Source organism: Pleurodeles waltl, chromosome 7 (assembly GCF_031143425.1).
Source record: "Pleurodeles waltl isolate 20211129_DDA chromosome 7, aPleWal1.hap1.20221129, whole genome shotgun sequence".
In the NCBI taxonomy this organism is placed as follows: Eukaryota; Metazoa; Chordata; class Amphibia; order Caudata; family Salamandridae; genus Pleurodeles; species Pleurodeles waltl.
The window spans coordinates 722,415,106-722,437,095 of NC_090446.1; the positions used below are offsets into that span (position 1 = coordinate 722,415,106).

The 21,990-nt window shown below is 42.6% G+C and overlaps 1 protein-coding gene across 2 annotated transcripts in view; it reads right to left on the bottom strand.

Annotated features, from left to right (window-relative positions):
- Window positions 1-21,990, bottom strand: part of FSTL4 (follistatin like 4) — a 2,214,882-nt gene that overhangs the window by 1,034,436 nt on the left and 1,158,456 nt on the right. For both annotated transcript variants that reach the window (XM_069199198.1, XM_069199197.1), the window contains exon 5: window positions 12,461-12,651. In XM_069199198.1, coding sequence (XP_069055299.1) covers window positions 12,461-12,651 — 191 coding nt within the window. The remainder of the gene's footprint in view (window positions 1-12,460; window positions 12,652-21,990) is intronic.

The following is a 21,990-nucleotide window of genomic DNA, read 5'->3' on the forward strand; positions in this document are numbered from 1 at the left end:
GATCTGAGCCTCAAGGAGATAAAATACTCCCCAAACAACTCCTGGAACTATCTGAAACCCAAAAGGCTTCTTTCAGGTCCTGTACCCTTATCTTTGGTGTGACTCAGAGAGCTTAAATCATGCTTATGGGCCCATGCACACTGAGACCTTGCTGCTGGCATTGAAAATCAGTGTGAAGTGCCACGAGCCCGTCTATTCTCACTGCAGCATGATGGCTTGTGAGGGACCCCCGACACAAAGCCCCAGCCCGCTTGTCTGCGATGCCCGGCCTGCTCTTCATGTTACTCCGACAACCTCCTGCAATGCTCTCCTTGCTCCTTGTGGCTCTCTCCAATGTGAACAGAACCCTTGGCACAAAACACGAGAAGATAAAACTTCAGCAGGACTGACGGGGGACTGTATCCAACGTGGGCTCCATCGCGGTCGGTCTGAACTTTTGAATTAGACCTGGTCTAGTGTGACCAGATAGCTGCAGTTGATGCTTTGTGCTTTTAGCACTATTTTACACTTTATTTTTTAAAACTTCATAACTCCAATTCTAGTGATTGGATTTTGTCATTTTCGTCGGTCTTGCTTTATTTATTAAATTCAGCTCTAATTTTCACCTAGTGTGGGATCTTATTGTATGGTGTGTTCACTGTTTTACTGTTTGAAGTGTTGCACAAATAATTTACACATTGCCTCTAAGTTAAGCCTTTCTGCTCTGTTCCATGCTACTAGGGGGCTGAGCTCATGTTAATGTGGGGTTTGCTTGTGCCTCAAATTAACAGAGATTGTGGTTGCTGCTTGACCCGGGCTCACACCCCAGTCAACCAGTAATCCAATGTCTTACAGAGGCAATGTGAAAAGTATTTATGCACAACACAAACCAACATAGACAAATAGAGTAAATTTTAATGAATAAAGTGTTACCAGAAGGACAGAAATCCAATCATATGAACCCAAGATATTACATTTTAAAGTATATATACCATGTGAAAGCACAAAGCACAGCTAGCGGTCATGTGGGTGTGCTATATCGAGAAAAGTCACAAGTTCAGGTCGACTACAGAGGAGCGTGGGTCAGATATGGGTAGCCGGGTAGCCCTGCTGAAATCTTACCTTCCAAGTCCAATGTGAAGAGTCCCTTTTGTGGTGGAGTAGGCTGTGTGTGGCAGGCTGATGTCACAGACAGTTGTCCTGTAGCATGAAGAGCAGGTCGGGTATCGCAGACAGTTATTGTTGTAGTCTGATGATTCGGTCAAGCTTTGGGGACAGTTGTTGCTGTAGCTGCGCATTGGCCATCATCATGGGCTGTTGTAGCTGGAGCATGAAGTGCAGCATTCATGCTGCAGGTTGTCCCTGGTGGTCACTGTTGGTGTGAAGAGTTTGTCTCATCAATACTTCCCATTGGCAGTTGTCACAGGTGGCAGGGCATCGGTGCGAACGGGCTCATTTGTGGTCATGTGCAGCACAAACTTTATGATTTTTTATTTTTTTCTTTAGAAGGAGGTTTCACTGCAGGACTCACTCCAGAAGAGACCAGCAGCAGGGCTCAGGCAGGTCCAGTTGCAGCTCCAAGCAGGTCCATTTGCAGCAGGTCAGCTGGACACTTACCAGGAGGCCTCTGAAGCTTGTATCCCTGTAGCTCACATAGAAAGTTAGCCAACTGACCCTTGGAGCACTCTTGCTAGCCTGGGATGACGGCACGTATGTCTATTCTTCCTTCTTATACATAAAGGCAGGTGCTACAGTGATGACCATTCATGATGCTTGACCTGCTCTTCACACGAAAGCCTCCTCCTCATGGCCTCCTTCAATGCAAATGGAAAGCGTTGCGCCAAACTTGAGAAGGTAACTCTTCAGCTGGAATATCCTGTTCCCAGTGTCTAACCCGGACTCCACAGTGATCAGCCTGAATGTGTGACTTTTCTCCTGTCTAGTGTGGCCAGATAACTGTGAGTGTATCTTTCTACTTCACAGAGCTATTTTAACTAAAAACATTATACAATCAATATCTCTGCTACTACTCATTGGGTTTTGTTAATTTTTGTGTTATATTTTATTTATTAAAATGTACTCTATTGTTCTAAACTGATTTGTGACTTTTCTTGTGCTATATTTTTGCTTGACTACTATTCGCGAGCAGCATAAATACTTTACATAATCTTTAAGGTAAGCCTGACTGGTTTGTGCCTAGCTACCAGAGTGTTAAGCACAGGTCAGTTTAATGATATTTGAAGTTGTGTTTACTATTTGAATAGGGTTCCATCTCTCTTAACTAATAACTCAATTTCTAACATATATACACACACACACACACATATATATATATATATATATATATATATTTAGTCTTTTTTCCATAAGAAGACCGTTTTTTGTTTTTCCAGTCAATTTGACACCGCTTGACGAATCTTCACAACATTTTCAAAACTTATACTTAGGTGGGTTCAGCTGCAGTCTTGAAAGTTTCAGGATGATTCGTGAAGAAGGAGCCGAGAAAAAGGGGGGTCCAAAAACATATTTTCCCCATTCATTTTCACATGAGTATTTTGGTCATGACTACAGCCTGAACAGCTAGACAGAATTACACCAAATTTGGCAGAAAGCTAGCTCTTGGTCCAGAAAGTGTGCTTTCTGTCATTTAGTATAAAAGTGTTCAGTAGTTTTTGAGGTGACGCGGATCCCCTGCGGATCCAACTGTCCCCATGCTGATATCTGATTGGTTGCCAACATTTCATCACGGAAGTGTTGGCAACCATTGTGGGACTCGGATTCAGTCGAGTCCCGCAATTTTTTTTTTTTTTATGAAATGTGGCCAGGGTAGGGTCACCCTGAGCCTCTAACCTTAGTCTAAGAGTCCCTCATTAGGCCCACCACGGCTAAAAAGCATTAAAAAAAAAATAATTTGAAAAAAAAGCAGATCCAGAAACCCAGATTTTTCTGAGATTTGTTTTTTTTTAAAAAAAGGCACTCTCTCACCATTTTCTTTTATTGGGGACAACCACTTCGCTGGGGTGATGATTTGGAGGTAAGGGGAGGGGGGGTGCGCAGCCTCCTTGCACCCCAGTGATCACCACCTTGCCAGGCAAAAAATGAAATGCATTTGGGGGAGGCCATACGCCTCTTCTGTAGCCCCAGGCACCACCACTTTACTGAGTCAAAAGAGTGTCTTCTATTGGGGGAGGCCCATACCACCTGCCCCATAGCTCCGGGGACCGCCACCTCCCTGGGGCTAATGATGAAATCTATGCGGGGGTCACAGGCAGCCCCCTTGCATCTCCAAGGACTGCTACTGTTGCATAGGCTCTCATTATTCTAATGAGACTACTGGATTTTGAGCTGCAGAATCGCCTGTGGTCTGAGAGGCTGAGTCTGACCCCACTACAGGTGACACCTGATGCTCCAATCCCGGTTTTGGTCTGGCTAACTAGCAGTGCCTCATCTCTACCCGAGGGCAGGGATGATTGGGCAGCCGAGTGCATGACATAACTGGTTTCTCAGGGAAGCTGTTGTCACTCAGGCTTATTCCGTTTCTGTCAGTTACATTAGTCTCATATACACAATGACAAACAGAAGCTGTATATGTTTCAATAAAGTTTTTAATGAAGCAACTGCATCTAAGATAGCAAAACGTGAGCTGCAAGAACCAGAATGATACAGCATGACAAAATTAATATGGTGACAAGGACAATGAAGCATAGAAAAAAACGCTACCATATTGTCACTACAACCAATGGACTAATTCCTACCTAAGCTTCAATAGAGCACAGCATGTTAAGCTCTAATTCTGCCCTTCAGGCTCCCCTGGGAAGACATCATCCCCCATACCTGAGCAAAGGCCTGGATTCTGCAAAAGCGGCTGTAGCGAAGCATTCAGCAATCAGCCTACGGTCGTGGTTCTCTGGCTGGAATCTCCCTCTACCGTGTAAGGGACATGGAAGTATTTTTATAATAAAACAGCTGTTGTTCTGAGAAAATGTCCCTACTTGGGGATGTGTGTTTTTCTCCGAATGTCGGAGACTAAACTTGTACCATGTTCACCGGCAGCCTATCTTGCTGCAGCCTTGGAAGAAGCACAGAGTGAGCAAGAATGTCTTGTTTGAGAACAGAGTGCTGGCCTAGGCAAAAACAGTAAGATAGATAGAAAATAAAACAGGACTGTAAAAGCGGCTACTGTAGCAATAATAAACGAAGCCAAATAAAATACATCTAGGTTAAAGTGCACAGCGGCAGGCCTAGTGTATTACAATAACGTGCATGGAGCTCTAACTAAAGTGGCTACACAACACTATCTTCCTGGAGCACTTGATTCATTTTGAGGGGGTCCAGCATGGCCCCACCAAATCCCCATGGTCTTCCACCTCCCAGAGGCTGAAAAAAATAAATCCATTGTGGATCCCTGGCCCCGGGGACCATCACCTCCCTGGGTCTAACTCAAATGGTGGAGGAGGGCTGTGTGCCCCCCCCTCATGTAGCCAATATTGGCCCTGGGATGGCCAACCTCCAGGGTTGGCTACTGCTACGTCCCGGGGTGCCCACCCCCGAGACATAACTGTTTGCTGTGACTTGGCAGGGGCTTTGACAGCTCCACCGAAGTCAGAGCAAACACTCAAGTTCCAGGTGCAAGAGCTGTCAAAGTGCTCTCACCTGCGGGATGCAGAGGTTTTATCTCTTTCCCTGCCCTCAGAGATGTGGGCAGGAAAGAGATGAAACAATTGCTCTTACACACAGAGTGCTGCATGTTTAGCAGCTCCCTATGTGCAAGAGAAATGCCAGCTCCAGCAGGAGACGGGGAGCTGGCTGGGACCGGGGGTGGGGCTTTGAGGCCTGCTCTGCAGTCCCATTGCAAACTGGATGCTCTGGGGGGCACCCAGGAGACATAGTTGGACCCCAGGGGATGGGGTCCCTGGGGCCAAAATCTACCCTGGGAGGGGGTCCATATGACCCCCCTCCTCTATTTATGGCCAGGACCTGGGGGATTGAGTCCCTAGGGCTGAAATCAGCCTGGGGACCCCCTCCCCTATTAAATGAAGGCCATGCCCTGGGGCATGTCATCCCCAGGGCCAAATTTGTCCAGGGAAGGGGGGCAGATGCCCCCCTCCCCTAGAATCCAAGGTTCTCCCCCTTTAATGTACTGCAAGTTTGCAACTGTGCAAATCACCTGGAAGCTGCTTCTGCTGGCCCCCGCACTGTCCACCTTAGTAGTATGCAAATGTGTCCCCGCATTTTACCAAGATGATGGACAGCTTACCAAAGGGCCTTCCAGTCTAAGTAAGTAAACTTAATTCGGTATGAAAAAATTAATCCATTAAAACAAATAATCACCAATACACTTGTAAATATAACAATAAAACCATATATATTAACACTCATCAAAAATATAAACATATAAAACCTCATAGATAAAAACAATAAGATAAAATAATTCATTCTAAAAACTCTACATTTTTACGCCAAGTAATAGCTCCCTTCAGGAATGATCCCAGCCCCTTCCACACCAATACATCTGAGAACATTTGCAACCACATAAAAGCAGGACGATATTGCACGAAACCCTTGGGCCTTAGGAGGGGTAATACAAATTGAGTTCTAAACGGTGCATAAAAAACACAAAACAATGTAAAATGGGACAAGGTCTGTTGGGACACCTCATCACAGGGGCAGCGTCTAATAGATTTTTCCCCATACTGACCTAGCGGGAAACACAGATTACTTCTAATGATCCCCAAACGGAATCGAGTTATAAGAGACCTTTCCCTCACATCCTTTATCTCTAAGAGATAACGCTCAGGACCCACCCACATCTTTAGCATGATAAAGTCCCTGATCGATTTTTTCGCTAGGACCTCCCCCTCCCTCTTAGTCTCCTGGATTCTCAGAAAGTTATCCTTAGCCCATTTCTTATCACAACTAGTCAGGCCCTCAGGATAATCAACCAATTCAGGCCGCCCCAGATCATGGGCCATCTTACTTATGTGCCCCAGCCAGGGAATATTCTTTGCATTGTCACAAGCCAAACAGTCACTTAAGATGTCCCTATTAAGAGTGGCATGTTCATTACTCCAGATTGAGATCCATAACAGAAGGGGAGCCAACTGGATAGTGTCCTGCACAAACTCAAGCTCCAGTTCCAGATGAAGGCAAAAACCAGGGATATTTTATCCAACTCCCAATAGCCTTCTACAGAACCGATTTTCTTCCACTGTAAGGGCTCGGGTATCCCTATACCCCCAAAGTGCTGCACCATACAGCAGGACAGAGAGGCATTTCCGCCTATAGATTTCAAGCAGAGGCTTGATAGGTTTACTACCTACCCTTACAGCAAAGTCAAAAGTCACACCAACTGTTGCATGAAAAAGCACACCCCTTCTAGCAATACAGGGTTTCCAAGATCCTTTCTCATAAAAAATAACCCCTAAATATGGGAACTCATGGACCCTGCTAATAGTTTGGTCCTCCACCCTTAGCTCCCCCATCCTACTCAAGGGTCTTCTGCAAACCATAAAATGTGATTTCTTAAAATTGACCTCTAAACCCAAAGCTGACATAAAAGAGACATAGGCTCTAACTATTTCCCGGAGACCATTCATAGTGCGGGCTATGAGGACCGCGTCATCCGCGTACGTCAGCACAGGGATATCAATACCATTCACCTTTGGGACATCCCTACAATGCTCCATCAAAAAATCAGACAATCCATTTGTATATAGAAGGAACAAAGTAGGGGCCAGAACACACCCCTGGCGCACACCCCTTGAAAGCTTAAAGGCCTCTGAGCATTCCCCATTTGGCACCACGTTCACATTTGCAACCGTTCCAGAATGGAGATACCGGAGCAGCTCTACAATATTAGGATCCAACCATAGCTGATTTAACCTCTCCCACAATAAAGACCAGTTCAGCTTATCAAAGGCACAACTAAGGTCCATAAAAGCAAGGTAGAGGGTACCTTTCCTGGCCTGCGTGTATTTACCGATCATCATCAATAAGTTAAGACATTGTTCTCGCGTACCGAGGCCTTCCCTAAAACCATACTGGTCCTGGCTTAAAATATAATTTCCTATCATCCAGGCCTCCAGACGTCTTAAAATAATCCGTCCCAGAATCTTCGCAGAAGAGTCCAGGAGAGAAATAGGGCGATAAGACTTAGGATCGTTTCGATCGCCCTTTTTAAACACTGGGACAATGCAGGCCAATCTCCAAGAAGCAGGAATGCCCACAGTAACTGCTGCATTGAGAACATTTAAGAGAATAGGTGCCCATAACTGGGGGTTAGATTTATACAAATCCATAGGGATCGAATCCGGGCCCGGAGCTTTGTTACTAGCGCTACTCTGTATCGCATCCATAACCTCCTGGAGTGAAAACCTAATTGCTAGGTTAGAAGCCATGTCATACTCATTATCCCAGTTATTTCTTAGGCGAGTGCCCTCAAAAATTCCACAAAAGTGAATTACCCAGGCCTCCGGGGCGATGTTACAGCCAAGGCCCTCAGATGTTTCTGTTCCAAAGGGGCCTCTGTTTACCACCTTCCAAAACAGACCAGGATCCTTCAGAGCTATAGCACGCTCTAACTCTTCCCAGGCTTCATCTTTATGTTTTAGCTTGCTATCCCTCAGGGCCCTTTTATACTTCAATCTGGCTTCTTTTACGAGGACCCAATCTCTAAGATGTTTCTTAGTGGCCATCTTCAGGTTTGCCCTTGCATCATAGCAGGCCTTGTCAAACCAACCACATTTGCGTTTACTGGGGTGGCTGCCTACCGAGAATAGACAGTCTCTCACTGCTGCATTTACTACTGTTATTGCATCCATAACATTCTTAGGATTAGGAGCCTCTGTCAAGAGTGTTTCCATAAATGGGTGTAGATTTTCCCCCACCACCCTTCATACAACCTTTTGGGAATCCACTTGTGTCCACCCAAGCCGCCTACCCTGGTCCTTTATCTCCACTTCTACAGGCCTACCGCGTCCCACTTTACATAGGGCCACAGGGAGTTTAAAGGACACTATAAGGGGATTATGATCGCTGAAACACTCCCCTAGCACCTCACCCCCATTCACCAGATCTATCATAGGTGGAGACACAAAAATATAGTCAATAGTAGTTCCAGACCCTCTTCCCACATAGGTTGGGAGTTGGTGAGTGCCTACTGCTTCTATATCACAAAAATTCAGAAGGCCCATCTTCCTAAGTTTCTTGATTAGAACCCTGCCTCTGGAGTCCTGCAGACCATCCACTAAATAATCCTCGCAATCACACATAAAGGGATTAACCACAGTACTAAGCCTTCCCAATTTAGCATTAAAATCTCCAGAGACAATAGCACCGAATTCCAGCCCCACCTCCTCCATTCTATATTTCAGAACCTGAAGAACGGAGAACAGTGCCCCAATTTGGCACCCCACATCCCACACAGCATTATAAAAGTTTACCAGCAAAATATTAAAGTTATTGGAGAAAATTACCCATACCAGCAATATACCTTGGTGGTTGCAGTTAATTTGAAAAGCACCCACTATTTTAGAGAGGCGAATTAGGGTAACCAGGCCACCTTTCGAGTGGCCACCAAAAGACTGCACGGCTGGAATTGCAAATCTGTCATACCCATCCCACGCAGACTACCCCTCCGACCAGGTTTCCTGAAGCATGATAACATCATAGTTAACCACACACCCAACCCACGCCTGATCAGATAACTTAGCATCATACCCCGCAATATTCCATGAAATAAGATTACACTGTGGAGGCACCTCTTCCTGTGTGGTCAGGGTCTCGGCGCATTGTCAGTCCACCCCTTCCAAACATAGATTACTGTTGGTGACAATTCTTCTGCTAGTTGACTGCAGGCTGTTCTGACCTAGGGGGGGATTCCTGCCAAAGCCAAGAGAAACCCCAGCACTCAGTCGCATGTGGTCATAAGAATAACCCAGAGGGACCATACCTATTTTACCTGCTCTAAGAACAGCAGGACGATAAGTAGAAAGGAGCCTTTGAGTCAGGGCAGGATATCTAACATTTATAATAATACAATCTCCATTCCCCACCTTATTTTTGGGTCCCACCCAACCAATTCTTCTGGCAAAGAGAATATCCTTAAAATCCTTCCATGAAAACTCACAGTTCTTACTCAACCAGTATCCAACCTTATTTGTGAGTTGGGCCGTAGACTCAGTTACCCCAGGAGCAAGAGCAGGTACATTTGTCAACACCACGATGTAGGGGGCACAAGCTGGAGGGAGATCCAAACAAGCCAATGGAGGCCTGGCCGTCGGTGGATTTAGATTATCATTCCCAACCAGCTTTTGACCGACCCCCCCAACTGCCACAGATTTAGGATCAGGCTGCCTACTACAACTAAACCTATTGACAGTCCTATCCGCCCTTAATAGGGAAGTCGGTGCAGCCGGAGCAATCTCAACGCGAGCACCCTGACCCCCAGAATTTACAGGATTAACCAATAGCTGAGATGTTTTTCCCAGAGGCCCCAACGACCCTGCTTCTTCCGGCAGGAACAACTCCTCACTGGAATGGGATCGCCTTGTCAGGGCCACACATCCACCTACACAGTGCCTCCCTTGGCTTCCTTGCGTACATATTAGAGAGACTGCTTTTTCTATGGCCGATAATTTCGCCACAACGGGGGACAAAATCTCCTGCATCATTTTCTGAAATTAAATAGTTACATCACAGCCCAGATGCTGGCAAGGTGCAGGGTCACTGCTCAAACCCTTAGGGCGCTCCAAGAGAGGTGTTTTCGACTTGGGCATAATTTTCTTTAAGACCTTTTTTTCCTCGGGGAGGGCTACCTTTATCCATGGGGCAGGCCGGGGGAGAAGATATTAAAAGTCTTTTACTTCTTCTGGAGGGGCCTTGGCCACCAGAACCCTCTATTGTCTCTGTTGACTCAGCCTGAACAGGCTCAGCAGCAGCCTTAACAGCACCTTGGTCCCCCCCTGGAAAAGCCACCTCCACATCCACGACCTCCCAAAGGCCACTCTCTGTAGGGGCCTGGCGCCAGTCCTCCAATTCCATGGATAACCTCCTCTCTGCCAAATCGATTTCCTTTGTTACAACCCCGACAGCTCTTGCGAGGAAGGAGTCCAATGTGGTGGTGCCACTTCCCTGTCTACTACCGCCACCACCACCCCCCAGTGGACCAGTTAGCAGACCCCTTTTCCTGCCCATTATTACAGTAAAAAAAGTTTCAACCGCAAAACAAGCAAGCAACCTAATAAGTAAAAGTTAAAAAGCTATTAAAAACCCACTATAAAACTCCAAAATGTACTCCAAGTATTAGCAAATATATATAGTCACCCTCCACTGGAAACGAAAGAGGGGTGGCCCAGCCCAGCCTCTTACAGGCGATGACAGGCACAAGACGGGCCCACCCTTGGCCCGGGCTTCGCCCGGGCGCTGCCTGTGCACGTCCTGCGGTAGTGCGAAGTCACTTTTAAAGGGCTCCTGCCCCCAAACAAACAGACGCCGCCTCCTCCTCCTGCTTCCAAGCACGCTTCCTGCAGTAGCGGGAGCGCAAAGTCACTTTTAAAGGGCTCCTGCCCCCAAACAAACAGACGCCGCCTCCTCCTGCTTCCAAACGCACTTCCCGCGGTAGCAGGAGTGCGAAGTCACTTTTAAAGTGCTCCTGCCCCCAAACAGACGCTGCCTCCTCCTGCTTCCAAGCGCGCTTCCCCCAGTGTGTTTCCTGCAGATTTTGGTGGTGCATTGTTGATGCCGAGGAATATGAGGACATTTCCACAAATCAATGAAGCACTCACTTCATATAGATAAGAGGAAGGACCATGGCTTGGTGGAGATTTGTGTCTTTGTAGTCTTGTTGGCCTCTCTACAGTAGGATTCATGGTCTCACAGAGAAAGGGCAACAGAAACAATCATGTTGCCGAAATGCACACAAGGTCACTGGCTATATTTCCTTGTGTTCCATTACACAGCTGTAGTGTGGGATACATGCTGGACATTTACAACTAGAGGCAGAAAGAACTTCATTTGAATAGTTACTTTGGGCAAAGCTGTGGACTTTTGTTAGATAAAAGGGCAGGTGAAGTTCCCTTGTGGCTGAGTCACTCACACAGACATTTACATACCCACTCACAGATGCACTCAGAGACTCAATCAGATTCTCACGCACCCAGACACAGACTCACTCAGAGGCTTGCACGCCCACTCACAGACCCATTTAGACACTCATGCATATACTCACAGATCCACTCAGACATTCACACATGCACTCATAAACCCTCTTAGACAAACATGCTACCATTCACAGACCCACTCAAGCTCACGCACCCACTAACAGACTCAATCAGAGACTCATGCGCTCACTCACAGATGCACTCAGAGACTCATGTACCAATTCACAGACCTACTCAAACAATCATGCACCAAAGTAACAAGTAACTATAACTCACATTCTAGGGTAACTATAGCTCGCACACTCACCATGCACTGCTAATTACCCCAAATATTACATCACTCATAACATCTTCTGTGACATCATTGATAATATCACTGTAAAAATTGCAGTAAAATTATTGATGAGAAAACTGCATGTCGGGGGTGTGAATTACAGTTACTTGAAATATCTATAACTGCTGTATTTCTCTGGTTCTGTGCAAGTAAATTCACAACCTAACTATAACGTCCCTGCACCATTGTTTTTTAAATGAAAATATATATATTAAGGTATCAAGGTTATGCCATTATGTCACATACTTAGAGTGTCATACAAGTACAAATCCTATTGGGGGAGCACAGAAAAAAAACTACTATCTGAATGTGATAAGCTGTTATTCGTGTCACATGCCATTTTCTACTGTTTTATAGCACAAAGAGTATCTTCCTGTACAAGATGCACTGGAGTATGCTTTTCACACTCAAAAATAGCGGAAAATGCCGGATGGCATTAAGCGTAAAAGTACAGGATTTCTTGTCTTTTTTGGGGCATTTTGCATAATTTCCGCAAAGGAAATGAAGAAAATGTTGCCTATGCTTAAATTTGACACAAACAGGTAATCAATAAAATGAAATAGCTCAGGTACTTTGGAGAATGATGCCACAGCCTCACTGACTGCACTGTAGCAAATATCTCAGGCGAAAACGTTCTGTATGCTATAACCCAGATGTTAGAAAAAAAATCAGGGACTTTATTTCTTCAAGAGATGCGAAGTGAAAAATAAAAAAAATGACAATTGCACATGAAAAACAGGAAACAACATTGACAAAGTTCTGTTTACTTGGTGTTTTAAACTGTTTATACAATGCCCCCTTGGAGGAAAAGAAGCAAAAAAATCATATTTCCTGGTAAACTTTTTTCCTTCATCCTGCGTTACTTTTAGACAGACGCTTGCAAACGGCAATTCTCACAAGAATACCACGGTGTTATATTCAATTTGCACGTTGAATGAGAAATGCAATTCGCTTCATAATTCAATTTTCAAAGAAGAATAAAACCCACCTGAGCCAGCTCCGTGCTTCCTAGATTCCCATCTCTGTTTAAATCCAACTGCTTAAAGATGGCCTCCACTAGAGAGCGCTTCTGAGACGCCCTGTCGCTGGTGGGGCTGATGCTTTGGCTCAGCCTTTGAGCGTGTATGTCCAAAAGAATGCTTTTCAGTCGACTGTAGTCTGCCATGCTACAAATGTCACCTGAAAAGAGAGAAGAAAAGGAGTGAGATTTAAATTTGTAAAATATTCAGCAAACAATTTTCGGCCTGATTTCCATTTTCATTTGTATGTTTCCTAAAAGTAATATCATTATTTGACATACATTATATTATGTGTGATCACAGTAATAGAGGTTCGGGATAATTATGCTTTTAGGGCGGGTGTTAGGGAGTCAGGGTAGTTATGTTTTTTAAGCGGGTGGGGGTTGGGGCTAGTTATGTTTTTAGAGTAGTGGTGGGGGTCAGGGTAGTTATTTTTTTTAGGGTGGGGTGTCGGGTAGTTATGTTTTTAGAGTAGTGGTGGGGAGTCGGGTAGTTATGTTTTTAGGGCAGGTGGGGGTTCGGGATAGTTATGTTTTTAGGGAGGATGGTGGCGGGTCAGGTTAGTAGTGTTTTTAGGTTAGGTGGTGGGGGGTCGGGGTACTTGTGTTTCCTAGGGTGGGTGGGGGGGCTGTGTAGTTATGTTTTTGGGAGGGGTGGGGTACGGGGCAGGTGGGGGGCTTGTGTTATTAGGGAAGGTGGTGGGGGTAGGGGTACTTGTGTTTTTAAGGCAGGTGGGGGGCAGGGTAGACATGTTTTTAGGGCAGCTGGGGGTGTCAGGTAGTTATATTTTTAGGGTGTGTGGGGGTTGGCGTAGTTATGTTTTTAGGGCAGTTGGGGGGTCAGGTTAGTAGTGTTTTTAGGGTGGGTGGTGGGGGGTTGGGATTACTTGTGTTTTTAGGATGGGTGGGGGCGGGGTAGTTATGTTTTTAGGATGGGTGAGGGCGGTATAGTAGTGTTTTTAGGGTGGGTGGGGGTCTTCGGGTTAGTTATGTTTTAAGGGTGGGTAAGGGTGTCAGGTAGTTATGTTTTTAGGGGGGTAGGGGGTTAGGTAGTTACGTTTTTAGGGTGGTTGGGGGGTGGCATGCTAGAACCACGAATGCCATTCCCAAACATGCCTTTATTAGGCATGCTTTTACAACAAAAAATTGTTGCAAAGACTTGCATGGTAAAGTCGTTGTTCTGACTGCGTTGTTCATGCATGCGTGGTTCGTGTATGCGTTGTTCCATCTTACAACCATATTGCCCTGACCTCACAAAAAAACATATTGACTTCAGATATCAGTACACTCGAAGCGGCCTGGCATTGTAAATGTTTTGGTAACTGTGCATTTTCTTTGTTGGCAACCAGATTTAGAGGCAATTTAGCGTGGTGCAGACATGGATTGTCTAGAGCACCAACTAAAATACGATAGCTTTCACACAAAATGAAGGGTAGAATTATTGTTCAACTTTTTAATTAGAAGAAGGACGCTTTGACAAGGGATCCTATCTAGAGTTGTTATGGAGGTGGGTATCCTCCTTGGTCCCTAATTTTGATTTCGATGGGGAGTATTTCCACACAAGAGCACGGAAAACATCATACATATGTATGATGAGCAGTCAGGGCCAATGCCTGAAAGTGAGAAAATCAGTATGCTGAGAATTTCGTCTTCCCTCAGTTTATCTAAGTTTGGCATTTCTAGTTAATGTCTAATTTTTGCAACCCCCACTGCACGTTTCCAATCATCAAAGTACATTTTTGTTGACAACTGCAACCCATTTATTCATATCAGAACAATACTTTGACTGGTTCTCAGTCCCGCAGAACATCGAAGTAAAATTCTAAAATAGAGGGGTCACAGGGAAGTATTGGTCAATTATCAATCTGATTTCGTATTTTTGAACCTAAGTTTCCAACTATCACTTCTGTAGACATTTCCATATATCAAACAATCGAGGTAGAAACAGCATTACAAGGTATCTTGGATTAAGGAATCCTCAGGGTTCAATGGAAAGGCCTAGATTTTCACTAACCCGAGTTTCCAATGCATCCAAGTTTAACTCTGGGAGTTAGAAGAACCTGGACCATTTTCCGAGTCACTCATAATGAGGCCCTAAGGGGTGGCAAAGATGCATCGGAAGTTTTCTGCTCTTGGTTCAATAATATAATATTTAAATAGAAATAGTTTTTTTTCCTTAACATAAATGAAAACACCCGAATAACCCACAGATAAAACAAGAACTAAGCCTAAACTACATTCAGAGGAATGCATTATACTTTTTGATTCATAATAAGGTTCCTTGATCTGTGAGAACAAACAAATCTCGACCAGGAAAGCAATGTGCTGTGCATATTGACATGGAATACCTCCAACCATAACATACAGGTTAACCTGCAGTATTCGCATTACTGATTCAATACCAGAGGGCCAATCAGGCTCTAGTAAAGAGATTTAGCTGAAGGCAAGGTCAAAGCAAGAAAACTAAATCCTTTTGGCCCATGCCACGTATTGAATGACCTTAGATAGCCCTGCAACATGTGATTGATAAAACAACTGCACCAACTCCCTTAACATGCTTTAACAATTAATTGCCACGTTCCACATGTTAAAACTATTTGTCAATCCCAGGTGTAAGGTCGCAGTATTCATGAAGGTAGTCCAGTGACGACAATACCAATGCTACGGTGAAATTATAGTCTATATGTGGTCATCTTAAACATCATATCTTTTTTTTCATACTTATGGTCAATAAGTCTAAGGACTCTGGCAATGACTTTGGTTTTCTTTAACCTTTGGATCATCATTTCAGACCATAGAATCAATGTAGATTAAAATGTTAACTGCAAATCAAATCCTGATTGATGGGATCTCATCTTCCTTTATCAGCCCCGTCCACTGCATCAAAAATAAGTATATTTCTATTAAAAATATGTGCATGAACGCATGAATGCAAGGGCATCAATTATCACAACAATGTTAAAATAAAACCTAAACCAACTGACAACACTAATGCAAACTTAAACTTCATAGGGAGTGATCAGGGATCATAACTTTACAACCCTTTGATCTGGGGTGCTGTTACACATTGCTTTGTACCGCGACACATCATTCAAAGCAAATCAGTTCTCCGAAGGGAAAAGCTGAATTCTTCAATCACAATATTCTTTTAATATTTAGGTCCCATAAAAATAGAAGGGAAAAGAAAACCAGATCAGGAACGCATTAGAACTGCTTTAACTGCTTTAACTCAAGCACTATTTGTTTCAGTTGATGAAACTGCATATCACCGTAGCTGAGTGGTATATACTCTGCCACTAGAAGTGTCCCCTGATGAGGATATAAAATCATTAAATATGAAGACATTGAAGCAGTCTACCATAGTAATTTGTGCTAAAATGTCAAACTCGCTTTACACCACAAAGGATTAATGTGTTGTTTAGAGTTGGGATTTCTGATTATTAATTCTCTTTATATCAACATCATTCAACTGACAACCACTTGCTTATATTACACCCCTAATTCTGAATCAATGATTGATGATCTTCAAAGGGTCATGCACAAGACTCACAAAGCTATCGCCTATCACCAATCCGATAATTGTTACTTAAGTGAGGCATAATCCTGCCCTTAGAGAACTTTATCTCCAGGACTGAATCGAAGCCCGACACGTCTTTGATAATGACCAGAGGAGCAAAAACAGGTATCATAAATACTTGTAAGACAGAGCAGAGAATACTGGTGGCTTGTACAGTAAGGATGACTTACCTCTGATCATGTTTCTGTACAAAATCTCTCATGATGACACGAGAAAAAACATTTCATAAAAACGCCATCAGAAACTAAAAAGTGCCATTGACAAAGAAAACAAATTCCAACATAAAATGGGGAGATGCACTGCCAGGCTCATTTCCAGTCCACGCGAACTAAAATAAAGAAAAGGAAAATGGAGCTGGGGGTTACAGCTCAAAATTATAAACACCACTACTACAGACAGGTCCACTTATTTTTTCTTTTCTTTTTTTCTTTTGGTTCTGCAAATCATCTTGGTGACTTGGGCTGCCGGGACCCCATGCTGTGATGGGGAAAATGTATTATATGTGAAGGATGCCAAAGCAGCAAAAGAGCACCAAACAAGAAAGAGAAAAGTCAAAGGGACTGAGGGCCTGATTACAACTTTGGAGGAGGTGTTAATCCGTCCCAAAAGTGACGGTAAAGTGACGGATTTACCACCAGCCGTATTACGGGTCCATTATATCCTATGGAACTCTTAATATAGCTGGTGGTATATCCGTCACATTTGGGACGGAATAACACCTCCTCCAAAGTTGTAATCAGGCCCTGAGTTTGTTAATGTGTTCTGATTCTGCCGGAATCTGTGGGAATACTGGACTCATTCCTTGTAAATTATAAAAACAAAAATAACTGGAAAAATGTGCCAGTACGCATCCGACTAAATGGTCTAACTCTTTCATCAAACATTATTTAATAATATAAAAGCTGTAATAGGCACCTAGACATGGATGAACATGATCAGTTTTGCCAAACCCATTGGGAATTTGGGGGTACGTTAGAGAATTAAAAAAAAATAATTGTGGGACGTTTTACACAACCAGAGAGGAACGATTGAAACACAATGGATGAGCCTGAAATAAAGAATGCCACGTTTAGCCCATATGACAGGTACCAGGAATATAAAATGTAACTCTTATTTCTTCCCAAATAAGCCCCTGTTTCTTGAACAGCTTGAGTTTAATTGCCACTGATTGAAAATGATAATGAAAATGATAATTTTTTCATGCAATAAATCACTGGATCAACCTTGCACTGCAACAAGAAATACAGTACTGCAGAAAGATCTGTTTCAGAAAGTAAAGGGTATATATATATATATATATATTTTTTTTTTATTGACTCTTGTGCAGAAGCACATAAAATGTAATGTTTCAGTCTTCTGGTTGAAGGGTTTGCTAACGTATATATAAAGGGACATATTTATGAGGGAGTCTCAACGTTCTTGCACCACGAAATGTGGTGCATGCATGATGCAACTCCAAAATGCGATTTATCAAGCCACTCAAGGCCACCTAGCTTGGCCCTGAGTGGCTTGACAAATCCAGAATAATACAACGCACCACAAATCACTGCATTTCCTTACTCTTCCCCAGGGAGGTATTTCATCGGTATTCCCATGCAACACCTGGGGATTTTGACACATTCCCAAAGTTACCAAAAGTAGTAGTTCTGGGAATGCGCTAAAACTGCAACTTCTCCCCAGGTGAGGTGTAACGAGGAAAATACCCTTGTTTTTTCCTCTTTCTATGGGTGGTGCAGGAAAAGAAAAATGCCTCAGGGATTTGTTTTGGTGCAGGGCGGTGTCCCTTTCCTGCACAAAAAGAATCCTCTTTACAATCAGACACCCATGCACCAAGGTGACACAAATGGCGACAGCGCAGGGAAAAGGCAGAAAAACGCCATATTATTTTAAATACGGCACACTCCTGCCCTTTCCCTGTCATGCAGTGCAGCACTGTGTCCTGTTGCACTGCGTGACTTGACTCATGAATAGACTCCTTAGATTGCGCTGATGCCTTACTTCTGCTGCACTGGTGTGATTTTGCATCATTTGCACTGAGCATTAGTGCAAATTCCACTTTTGCTTTGACTTAACAGAAAAAAACACAATTTCTCATTTTTCATGCTATCTTTTTTGCACTGGTAATTCGGTAAAAATGTCAGTGTACATTTACCTGACGCCAGTGTAGTTTTTATATAATCCAGCCAAAAATCTTAAATTTCCCAGATATTAATAGAGAGTTAATGAATCCGTTAACGTGAAGCCTGTCTTCTAGTGTCTTTTCCTTCTCTACTAAAGGGTAATGTTAGTGCTCAAAAATATTTATGATGCACAGGCAGTTAAATAGTATAATAAAAATACTCTTATGGGGAATTTAAAGAGTTTCACATTATGCTTTAGGCTACTAAAACAAGAGTAAATTACGATTTAAAACCTCTTCCTACTAATCAAAAATATTTCCTTTTGCCAACCAACATAAGGTCTTTATGAATATTGACAAAAAGCCTAAAGCACTTTGGCAAACGACGAATGAAATATTAAATATTTCTTCCCCTGAGCTACATAAACCCTAAATCAAGGAAGGCAGGTGTAATGGTCACACATATATCTGTAAGAGGTAATAAACTTATGATCCCGAATGCATCTTCAATGTTATGCTATTGATTTTTCATAGTACCTAATTTATGATTCAACATTCTGGCCCCCGGATGGTATGATTCATACTCAAAGATATGAAATAGGAAGCATGAAGGTTCTGTTATTTTCTCTGTATTATTCTTTACTTACAGTCTGCGTATGTGCGCTTATACTAAACGATAAGAGCTGTGAAAATGTCACAATAACAATTACAATAATATTAATGCCTTTCTTGGTGATTCCAACCAGGATGCAAACTAGAATAGTTTTATGTTTGTTCAAAAGGCATTGTTGTACAGAGGGATATTAAATGATCGCGGTAAGTAGAACTACAAGACTGCATTGCAAAATTAATCGTCTTTGTCCCGTGTTAGTCTTTTATTAGTACCACGTTTTGCAGTACACATACACTAATCATTAGACACCATTATTATTAAAAAGCCATACAGATGGCAGATGATTCCTAGAGAGACGTCACTCTAGTCCTCGACTTAGAAGGGCCTCCGAAAAATGGTACTATACATTTTCTGCATTTTCTTAAATATGGATTTGCTGTGCCTGCCGCATTTCCCACCTGCTATATTATGCAAACTCAGTACATGACCTACTTGTGTGCAGCACCGTGGCGTTTCATCGTAGTAATTAACTAATCAACCAAGGTAAAATATTTTGGAACTTTGTATGGTGTCTTTTACAATAAGCTTGTTTTCTTCAATTTGTTATGGTTTAACTTAGAATGTTTTTAAGGATCGGTTATCATTTGGAATTTTATAAAAATGCAAATTTGGAATTGTAGGGGAATTACAATCTTTTGCATGATATTTCCTAGATTGTTGCCCTATCTGCTTCCCTGGTTAACCAGTAGTAAATTTCTGTATTCCTGCTAGTGCAGGTGTCTTAATAAAAATTATGAATTAATGTTTATGTATTTTGAATAATAAGTTTATGTAGAAAATAAAATAACGTAGAAAAATTATGCACACATTTGAAAATGTGATCATGAAGAATGGCCATCAATGTTAACGAAAAGTACTAATCAATAATTAAACATTATGAAATGTTGAATGTATGTTAGACTAATGCAGTAATATGTCATACTAAGGGTTATGAATTAAACTTTACCTTTATTAATTGTAGGCCTTAACTTAGCGAGTGTCTTGGCCTACTTACCCGGCCTCATGTAAAAGCTGTATTTCTTAGCATTGAAATAAAATGGATATTCTAGAAAGTTAAACTGTGAATTTCTATTGTATTGTTTAAATGTGCTCAGAAAGGAAGCTTCTCGTGTGAACCGACTGCTAGGAGATGATGTTCTCACTAATACAAAATGTATGTGTAATGTGTGTGAGACTGGCTTTCCCCGGACAATAAAAATGAAGGTACTGACTAGAGTAGAAGTTGCAACAATATTGTTACCTGACAAGCTGGATGATGAGGACATTGCAAGAAAAACCAATCAACGACATGTGAACGGAGTAATATTAGAATTCATAGATTTGGAACTTTAGTTTTATTGGACAAGGTGTGAACATACGATTAACTGACCAGTAGGGATTTGGGGAATAGTTTTAACAGTTTTGGCTTAACAAGAGTACACAGAGAGAAGACAGGCATTCTGACCATTGCCCATTTTCAACGTTAGATATTCTGAGACATTTCATCCTGACTTTTGCTCATATAGTGTCTTGACAAGAGATGTGCTTACCTTTAATGCTTAAAGACTTTGCCTTTCCTGAATTCTGATGCTGAAGCCTGATGCCTTGCTGATCGACTGATGTCCTGAGGACAAAGACTGATTCTGCTTTGCTGATCTATACTGAGGATAGGAATTACCTAAACTGTGATCTTTATGCATATTTGCTTTTTCTTTTTGGGTACCAACTGCACTGTTTTGATAGAGCAATAGTTAGATGTTTTTCCAAATTAGTGTTAGTAAATTGTTTTGCAGGAAGTCTAACATGCTGATGCTAATCTGATGTTAGTTAAAGATCCTCACTAATGAATTATGATAACAGGGACTAATGCTTGGTGACTTTCTCTGCTAAACTTCATGTACATCATTACTTTGACGCAGCTGACTTTGCTATTGATTTGCACCATGACTTTAGAATGTGTTGTAGTTCAAGCTCTGATTAGATTACGTTTTTTCCGCCGCTTTGGACAACCAGTATTGTTTCTGTATGTGTTTCATCTGATTTTGAGATTAATCTACATGACCTTAACATTGTTAATTTAGGGAAATAAATATTCTAAACATTTACTAAAGGTGTGGTTATTCATGACTGAAAGGTCATGGTGCGTGACAATTACTGACTCCATTGATTATTGATTTTATTGATTACTAATGACTATTGATTATTGTGTATTGATTATTGATTATGTACTGGAGCTATCTTAATTGCGAGTCAAAAGGTTCATCGACCCATTTGCGTCCCCTTGTAAGTTTACTTATTGAGGTCAGACGCACTAACACCCCTCTTAAAACATAGTTAAAGTGACTTATTCCTAATTGGCACACTTAACCTGTCTATAAGTAAATAGGATATGGTTTAGACATAACCTCAGGACCTTGCCGTTAAATGCCACTTGTGGACTGCAGCACTTATTGTGTCATCTACTAGAGTGACAGGGCAAATGTGACTCAGGCCCACCCTAGGTGGCTTGACTGATGCAGTGTAAAACCTGCACTGTGACCCTTCTTAACAGGACAAAAACCTTCTGTTTAAATATTAGTAGGTCACCCCTATATAGGCCGTGTAGCCCACAAGACAGGGTGCCCTGTATTTAAAAGCAGGCTAAGTGTAATGTTAACATGTCCTTACATTGACTAGCACCCAAAAGCTATTGTCATTGTAAAAAAGGCTCTGACTGGCCACTAGGAAATATAGGAAAGTGGAATTGAATATTCATTCTGCTATCTCTGGATTGGGACCAGCTAGAATTATGATTCCACACCCAACTTAATAGAGAAGTCAGGTTTTTAATAGATATTAGGGAAATGTAACTTTTAGAAAGCTACATATTCCCTGCTGAAGCTCCTGGAGGCTAATCTGCATTTGTTCTCCAACAGTAGTCCGGTGGGACATTAGCCCTGATGAGGTGTGAAAACTGCTCCCAGAGCAGATACAATGGCTTGTGCGTGGCAAAGTGATTTTCTTCCCCAGCAGGAAGACCAGTTGAGGTACTTAAGTTACTTCAAAGGGGCATCCCCTGTAACAACCAAATGATTGTTAACACCTGGAAAGTCACCATATTTGCCCTTTTAGTTAGATAGGCACCTAACCCAGTGTGAGGAAGCATGCCCCCA